The 9569-nt window shown below is 37.5% G+C and overlaps 1 protein-coding gene across 2 annotated transcripts; it reads right to left on the minus strand.

Moving 5' to 3' along the window:
• Window positions 1-1446: 1446 nt before the first annotated feature.
• Window positions 1447-9137, minus strand: LOC120565726. 2 transcript variants are annotated; one of them, XM_039811706.1, is made up of 11 exons: window positions 9055-9137; window positions 7884-7976; window positions 6226-6384; window positions 4371-4522; window positions 4133-4269; window positions 3888-3981; window positions 3415-3738; window positions 2951-3119; window positions 2728-2849; window positions 2076-2113; window positions 1544-1779 (listed from the first exon to the last, which is right to left on the minus strand). In XM_039811706.1, exons 2-11 carry the CDS (start codon window positions 7966-7968, stop codon window positions 1632-1634), a joined length of 1428 nt encoding a protein of 475 aa, XP_039667640.1. In that variant the 5' UTR covers window positions 7969-7976; window positions 9055-9137; the 3' UTR covers window positions 1544-1631. The 2 variants fall into 2 exon arrangements, with proteins under 2 accessions (XP_039667639.1, XP_039667640.1); XM_039811705.1 differs by lacking the exon at window positions 2076-2113 and having other exon boundaries at window positions 1447-1779.
• Between the last annotated feature and the right edge of the window lie 432 nt (window positions 9138-9569).

Raw genomic sequence — 9569 nt, forward strand, 5'->3', positions numbered from 1 at the left:
TCATTTCAAATTGCACAACTCCTTCTAGGAGATCATGCATCACATCTAGAGAGTAGTTGTGGCACACATGAAAATACTGGAGACTATTGAGTGTCGAGTTTCTTTTGAGGCCATGTGTTGACTTGAGTTGAGGGTCAGATTCTAACTCACTGCAGTGCTGTTCATAAATTGAACGATCACGCAAAATAACTCTAACATCATCCTCATTGTAAACTAACTGGATATCAGCCTTTTCAGTTAAACATAGACGACAGGAGTAATGTCCACTAAATGATTCTGTGAACCCAAGTATTGAGTGCATCCCCAAGTTGTCTCCAATTACTTGACATATTGTGCCATAAACTCTACTCGTTGATATGGGTAGTTCAATTCCATCTGTCTCTAGAATCTTTATGTCACGAATCAACGGTTCCAGGATGGGGTCAAATCCATACTTTTTTACATCTTGCGCATGAAATAGAGCAATCAAATGGATATTCATCAGTCTTGAATTAAATTTGGGAGGTAGATTTCGAAGCACAAAATAAAGAGCACCAACCTTGTGTACTCCACGTTTAGAACCAAGAGGGTTTGCGGTTTCAAATTCATCGTAGTACACCTGAATTTGTAAAGCACTGGGATGTTTTGAGAATAATGGATGACTCTGGAAGTAACTTCCATCACAAAAGTCCTCAAATAGTGATTTCTGCCTTCCTGTAAATTCGGTCAGCAGAGTACATACATCTACATTTCGACACATAAATTTTAAAGTTTCCAAAATTGGGACATACACATATGTATCTTTTACTGGGACCTGATCATAACATCCAGTTTTTTTGTTTCTCCTCATGTCGTATCTCATGCCAAGCACAATTTCAACTGGCTCCACAACACCCCATTTGTCATTGAAATAATTAGTTCTTTTAGTTTCGGTGTTAAACATGGAAAAGGGACTCTCAAAATGAGCTAAACTTTCTTCCACAGCTGATCTGACAGGGTTATTAGGAGGAATGACAGAAATCACATCTTGACGAGTTTGGGTATGCATTTCTGTAGTGAGGTCCTCAAGGTCTGAAACAACTGATGATACCAAGCTATTGGCTACTCCACTGCACTGTAATTTGGCTACAATTGAGGCACATATATCTGCAGTCTCTCTCCTGGAAAAGGTAACATTCTCAGTGAGAGCAACTTGGGGATCACTTTCTCCAACAAACAAAGAACCTGGCTGATTATTATAAACATTTTGAGATGACTGTTCACCTGATGCCAAATCAAAAGCGGGACTGCCATCAATAGCATGAAAACTGTTCAAATGCTTTCGAAACCCAGAATATGAGCAAAACTGCCGACTACAGCCACTCTGCGCACACAACAACTTAAACTTAAGCGAAGGATAGAAACTGTGTGTGACTCTTAAATGAGCTATCAAAGAGTGGCTGTTTGCATGCAAACGTTTACAGAGGAAACACTTTAACATTTAAACTAATTTAAAAGCTTTGCACGCAGTTCCCTTACTCTGGGAGACTCACTTGAAAGACCAACGTCTATGTTGTAAACTGTGGTCTGCAGGAAGGTAAAGAAGTTTACCAGGGCTTCCTCGTAGGACAAGTTGAAGACATAGTGAACTTTGAAAAGTTCATCAAAGGCACTTAAGGAGCTGGTTCCAGAGCAAGGGATAAGGCGCTTGTCCACAACAACGTAGAAGTGGTCGATCCTGCCCTTGATCCTTCCTGATCCCAGTAGAAATGGCTGGTGGCCCTCCCTCCCACTGAGATGGCCTTCAATACTGTTGCAGGACTGAAAAAAATAAAATAGATTAAACAAACAGGAAAAAAACTAATTACAATGTGAAATGATAAATGCATTAAACCTGCTACTGTTAACTTCCTCACATTCAAATGAACTAAAATAGAATTAAAATCAATAAAATAAAATATATGACACACCTTAACCCAATATGTGCCTGACAAACCCAGTTGCTTTGTGTATTACAATGAAAGGATAACCATTAAAGGAACAACCCCCCCACCACCATCACCAGAATGTTTTTGCTGATTCACCCTCAGCCAAACCAAGCTATGTGACTGACTTACTTCATTAGAACAAAGAGTTGTACATGGAAATTCAAGAGCTGTAGGTCAATATAATGCAAGCAATCAATTAGAGATTCTAGAAGGTACATTTAAACAGTCACATTATGCCAGCAATTTTCAATCCTGGTCGTGACCAACGGCTCTGCACATGTTGCATGTCTCACTTCTTCAACTAACCTGTTTCAGATCTTCAAATCATTAGGTAAGAGCTACATGAACTAGACTGAAGGGTTAGTTCACTCAAAAAATGAAAATGATGATTCATTTATTACACTTCAGCTTGTTCCAAACCTGTATACATTTCTTTGTACTGCTGAACACAAAGGAAGATATTTTCAAGAAAGTTTGTAAACAGGCCACTTTGGGCAGCCATTGACTTCCACAATAGGAAAAGAATAGTATGACAGTCAATGGCTGCCTAAAGCGGCTAGTTTATAAACGTTCTTCAAAATATCTGTGTTCAGCAGTAGAAAATGTATACAGGTTTGGAACAACCTGAGGGTGACATTTTTGGGTGAGCTATCCTATCCTTATGCGTGTCAGATCAGAGAGACAAAATGTGCAGAGGCTTCAGTCCCAAGGACAATTAATGAAAACCACTGCATTTTAGGGTTTCTAACCCAAATCTTTGCAACAGCATTGTGAGTTTTACCTTATGAAAATGCACAAGTCTGTCAACAGCCTCTGTTGGACTGATCTTAGTCTTCTTCCTCCCTGGAGTCGGAGGCAGGAGATGCAACAGCAGCAGGACAGATGACATGTCACTGTCCCAATCTGAATGAGTAGATGGGGGTGATAAAAAAAAAAAAAACTTAGACAATAGCAAGAAACCAAAGCAAATTTTAAATTATAACATCCTCACAAATCATGCCAACCATTTTCAGATCCTTGTCGACCAGCTGCATTGAGAAGACACCGAATTTCTGCTGTTGAAGTAAGAGACTTGGCTTCATTGATGATCTTTTGCTTGAATGCAGTCTCCCACCTCTTAAGAAACTTGTTGGATGTTTCAGCATTGAACAGCAGAGCAAAGTCCTGATTTATCTAATGACAAAGCATATTAACAAGATTTCTAAGGTTACTTGGGACTTTTTTTTATCCTTTACCACCAAAATGGATAGTGTGCACGTTTTGATAGTCTTTAGAAGAATTCAAGTAAATACACATTCATGATTTCTTAGTCTATCACTATGTCTGAAAGGCATGTATGAGCAAGAGTGATAAATATATGAACAAATGACTCTAAGTAGCAATTATGTTAAAGAGTAACCAAAAGCAGGCATATCTAAAATACACTTAAAAAACAATCTTTGAAAAGTGGAATAAAAGTTTTATTTACCAATCCTTTTACATCCAAATATCTTGGGAAGACATCAAGGACGTCAGCTGATCGGTCAGGATTATGGACCAGTTCTTGTCTATGCTTAAAAGTTTCCTTCATCTTCTGCATTACTTCAGTTTCATCAGCTGTGTGGACAAGGAAAGAAATTGCCTCTCTGCATGCATCTCCTTCAAGTTGTTGCACATCATCTATCCTCCTTCGTCGTCTTGGTCCTCCACTTTCAGTCATCTCTAAGCGAACACGTTTTGGGTTTTTCCTCGACAAAGTTTTAAGGCGCCAGGAGATGAACCCCGTTCCCTTTTCCGGATCGTAGAAATGCTCCTGTCAAAAAAGACAAGAGAACACACAAATGATGTCATTATGTTACATAAAATTTATAATAGAAACTTCTATTACATGCCACAAAAAAGGAGCATATAACATGTCAAACTAGACTGTGTTTCAAGTACATCAATACCAACGATTCTTACATAGCCCTTTGCTGAAAATGGGTCTTTCAGGCTAGGAAAGAGAGAAATAATGCCCAAAGCATAAGTTTCCCGCTGTTTGCGGGTGGGGATCCTCCTGCAATGTAAAAAAAAAAATATATATTTTATTTATTTATACATATATACACAATACACACACACACACACACACACACACAGACATATATATACATACACATATATAGACAGCTGTGTGTTTTTATTGCATCTGTGCTTTAAAGTCTTACCCATGAATTTCTGTCATGTGACTGACAACAATATTAACAAGCTGACGTCTGGTGCTGTGCTTTAAAGTTTTTGTTGTCTGGTATTCTTCAAGCACTTCCTCACCACCAGATTTTTTTTCCAGTGCATCTTGGACAGTCTGATTAAACATTGACCACAATATAGGTGAACACATGAAGACTAATAAAATGGTGAAATTATAGGGAAAAGTTAACCATAAGGAAAAACATGCATACATACCCGTTTTGCCTTTTCAGCATCAATGTTAAAACTGTTGCTGAACATTGCAGTTTGATTTTCCACTGCGTTCTGGGTCTCTTCATGGTCAGTTGAAGAGAGTGAAAGAGTGTCTGTGCATGTGCTGGGGGTTGAGGTTCTTGTGGGTGAAAACTCTTGACAGAAAAAAGCAAAACATAATTTTAATATTTTCTCTAAAGGCATTAAATCAAACAAAATCTGAATGTTCTTCTGAAGCAATCATTTTCCATCACAAATAAAAATTAAAGGGTTAGTTTAACAAAAAATTTAAAATGTCATAATTACTCACCCACATTACTTAATACCTCCATTCAGCTTCGGAAAGGCAGATTAAGATATTTCTGATGGAATCAGAGCTTTCTGAACCATCCATAGGCAGCTACATCATTGCAACTTTCAAGGCCCAGTGCTGTGCCACTGAAAGTATTCTAGTCACTTTGTATTCTAGTCACAGTTGAACCACTGGAGTCACACAGACTATTTTAATGTCTTTACTACCTTTCTGTGCCTTGAAAGGGGTAATTACGTTGCTGCACATGATCTCAGATTTCATCAAAAATCTCTTCATTTGTGTTCTGAAGATGAACGAAGGTCTTACGGGTTTGGAACAACATGAGGGTGAGTAATTAATGACATTTTTATTTTTGGGTGAACTAACCCTTAAAAATAAAAATTGTAAAGATAAAGATACACCCTTGTTAGTTCTCATTCTGCTATATCTAGCTGCAGTGATACCAGATCCTTTTGTCCACTTTTTCATCACTGGATCTCAACCTCAAGTTCCCCGTTTTATATATTAAAAAGGGCCGGGACTCGATTAAAAAAATTAATCTAATTAATTACAGGCTTTGTAATTAATTAATCGAAATTAATCGCATTTTAATTGCATAAATATTTGACCTGAGAACAGTGAGAAGTAATTTTTTTCACATGGATTTTTAGTATACCATTGAATGACTGAATACATAAGCAACAAAATATTGTTTTTTTGTTCAACCAAGTCCAGCAGACCAGTGCAATTTTTGCCATTAAGTGTAGCAATAGCATATTTAGAAATATAGTACATTTCAAAAATTCAGGTAGCCTATAGGTAGGTAGACCTTCTTTAGTAAAACACAATACTTTCAAGTACATTCAGACTAGTTACCCTGGTCCTTAAACCAGTCATCTGGTGGAGTGTAGGTTGGGTGTGGATCGGAGTCAGGCTAACGTCCACGCTAGCTGCTAAATGGCTCGATGTGCTCCGGTGAGATGTGAATTCCTTGTTGCATAGCTTGCACACAACCAGGCTATCTTATCGACGCTTCGATCCGTTCGTTTTTTTATAACAAAACGTCCCATCCGCAGGGTCAACCAAAACGGTCTCGTCAGCTTCTTCATTCATGTTCACTGTGGTTTGTTGTTGGCGGAAGTCATGAACGCTATTTGGTGCGCCAGTATAATCGGTCCGCCGAAACTCATCCAGTGAGAAACCCGCGGTGCAAAAATAAGTGTGATTAAAATGCATAAAAAATTATTTTTTTTGTGTAATTAATTAACGCATTAAAGTCTGTAATTAATTAATCTTAATTAATGCGTTAAAGTCCCGGCCCTAATATTAAACCAAACAAATCTGTGACAATATTTAATAAACTGCAAAAAACTCATAAGTGAGCACTTAATTGTATCCTGGACTATTTTAGACAATGTTTGCATGATTAGCACCTCTCATGTTACTGCAGACTTGTGATGAATCCCTTGTTGTATTAGCGTCTGCTAAAGGTAAATGCATTTCTGACCCCAGGATAATTACACTGGAGTCCTCGAAAGTATGTCTCAAGGGTTATTACAGACTTACCCTCAGACGAACCAGCAATATTTTCCAGACATCTTACAGTTAGGCATAAATGTGGACTGCCTTCGATCAATTCATGGAAGATGTCCTCTTCCACATTGGTGTCGGTGTCATCAAAGACTTGAAGAGCTGCAGTTCTGGCTAAGCCAAATTTGCCCTTAACTGAAAAGTAATTTTTACAGCATAAAAAAAAATATAAATAAGTTTTGTTAGTCACCATGCACTAAGAATAAACAATAGCCTACTTTTGTTAATGGCACTTGTTAATGTTCATAAAAAAGTAAACATTTCTAATACATTATAAAAATCAAAAGTTGTAGGCCTATCTGTTAACATAAATGCACTATGAACTTAAAAAAAAAAAAGGTTATATTTTTATTAACTAATATTAAAGTTAGTTAATGGTAAAGAAACACATGAAATTCCATGCTTTTTGGCGTAAACAACATACCCACATTAAAAGTGGTACAGCTCCCATATACTTTGACACTCTGGGGTGTTCCTGACATCATTGGAAAGGTAACATTCTCAATTTTTGTTACAAGTGTCAGGGTGACTCTAGGACTTACTGACAGAGAAACAGAGGCTAGAATGGAGGTGTTCTATTTCCGTCCAAGTCATACATTTGTCAAATGATTGAAATATACTGCTGTGCGCACAGCTATGGAGATGCAGACAACCCTAGGCCATAGCCAAAAATTGATTTTATTTCTACAGATATGTCGTTTTTCTTATTTCAAGTTTAAAAGTGCAAAGAAAAAAGCCCAAAAAGTACATTAAAACAAGAATCATTAACATTAACAATTAACATTTCATCGTCAAATTTGGTGTCTATCGACTCGTCTGCTCATTGGTTATAAAGATATGACGGTCTCGTAACCTGGAAATGTAACTGGTCCGAGCAAATATCAATCATCTCCGCATGGGTCCCACAACGCCTCAGAGACGTGATAGGCTTTCAGCTCGGCTAGAAAAAGTTCCCATTGACTGATTGACTCATACTTTGTGTCATTGGAAAGCTCAGATCCTACACATGACAATGATGCTAACATTTTGCATGTAGCGCCTTTGGATTACAAGCGAGCGGCGATACAAAGTCCAGAGATAAACAACTGTTTAGCGGTTTTACGGTGTGATTCGGCCAGAAACCTCAAGATTGTGAGGAGACCAGCTCGTTTTGGATAAAATGGCTTGGATATTCTATTTTCCTTGGATTGTTGGCGAGGTTTGAAAAAAAGTTTTTGGAAAAATATCATCTCTGTTGGTCAGGATACAAGGAAACAGCACGGCTTTAGACACCAGCTGCGCAGTGTAAGTTTGTATTTCTTTAACTTTATAACAGTTGTATGCCTGCTATAAACCATATTATGCTTTGTGAGTGGGCTTAGTTTAATCATGAGTGTCTGAGCTTTCATTTGATGTGTCACATGAGCTTTTTTTTTTTAATTTTTTTTTTTTTTTTTTAAAAAAAAATTTTTAAGGTGGAGGTAAAATCAACGTTACAGGGGACAAAGTGTGCGTATTACGGTACAGTGATTCTTAATGTTTCAACAAATTAGACCATATTGTAAAGTGTTAACATACACAAGCCCTGTGTACTTGAGTTGGCTTATACTTCAAGCATATTTCTATATGACTAAGTACATTTCTAAGCTTCTTACCTTCATTGAGAAAATCTTGGAACGTAGAATCGCTGAGATATTTCACAAATTTCTTTACACCTTGATACTGAACTTTAACCAGCATGATGAAAGCTGTTGGTCAAGAAAAAAAAAAACTGATTATGACGTTTCAAAATTACAGATTTGTTTAGTAGCCTATTATATAAAAAAATCAATTTTAACTGTTGTATAATGTAATTGTTTTGTAATATAGTGTTGTATCGCGATCAGTACAGTGTAGTATATATGTGACACATGACATGTATATGACTTTCTGTAAACTGCTTTGAGAGAGAGAGTCAGTGATGAATCCCTTGTTGTCTGATTACCTCCGCTGTCTTATGAACGACCGTTTAAACATCGACGTCCTATATGAAGGTATTTCATCCTCTGCTGTCTCAGTGTGTAATCCCCTGCTGGGTCTTCTTACTAATAGCAAATGTTTTCGTCTTCTCTGAGGTGATTTTCGACCGTTTTCGACGCACTTCTTTCGACATTCTGAACTACCGCGGAACTGTCAGAGAGCGTCACGTGACCATTCTGAACGAATCACGTTGTCAGAAATTGGCATCAGCCAATGAGATTGCGCATTTTGAGTTAATTTCCCCCCTTTTACTTTCACGATTGGTTGCTGATGAAAAGGAAATGACCATATTTGGATCCGACAGCATTGTAGAGGAGAGAGAGAGCTTTCCAACGGTATATGAGATGACAGGGTGCAGACAGCGATCGCGGAGCAGCGGGATGATTTAGAACGCCAACTTTTGTTGAATTTAGGAGAAATATACCGACGCAAACTGACAAAGTGTAGTAAAATAAAGACCCAAATGTGTATTTCGGACTTTTTTTCACCACAAGTCTGAAAGAAGACATGTTATTGAACACAAATAGCCAAAAATCTCAAAATTGACCAGTGGAAAAAAAACGATGGTTTTTGCCTGCCGTGTCTCGCCTTAAGAAGACAAATAACGTTTAGTTATACTAAAATATTGAATATGCCTTATTTTAGCAGCACAAGGAAGCAGAAGGGGATGTAGATGCTATTTGCCTCATTAAACAAGTTAACGTTAAGCTAAATCACAGACGTTATCCTGTTATCTATCACATATTCTAAGATATAAGAAAACTTAAGTTCAAAACTGCTAACTAAAATAAACTATGCAACTCTTACCTCAGTTTGCCAGCGAACTAGCAAAACGGCCTCGAGATCCTATCGATGGTCTGTCGTCGTACATGAAAGGAAATAAAGTTAGCACTCGGACAATGTTGAGAAACGTAGGCCTACTACTAATATTATTTTGAATTGTGAGAAACGTAAATGAAACATGAAAATTGGTAAAACTTAAGTGGTTATCAAATATTATACCTGTTTGAACTCTCCTCCTCGGTGGTCGCCGTCAGTTAATCAAAAAGGAAACGATGTGCAAGAACCGGAAATCAGATCAACTCGTCACCAGTGTCAGTTATGTCAATCCGCTGTAATTACGCTGACTCGACCACTGATTCACTCTGCAAGTGTTGATGCCATTCAAATCAACACCAGAATCAACACTTTTAACTCTGAAAAATTAACACCATAAAAACAACTCTAAACTACACTGGATATTTTGCTGTGTATACTCCTAAATGTCTTTGATATAAATAAATTACACCCATTTGCATTTATGATGGCTGCATACACAGAGT

The sequence above is a fragment of the Perca fluviatilis genome, chromosome 9 (genome assembly GCF_010015445.1).
Source record: "Perca fluviatilis chromosome 9, GENO_Pfluv_1.0, whole genome shotgun sequence".
In the NCBI taxonomy this organism is placed as follows: domain Eukaryota; kingdom Metazoa; phylum Chordata; class Actinopteri; order Perciformes; family Percidae; genus Perca; species Perca fluviatilis.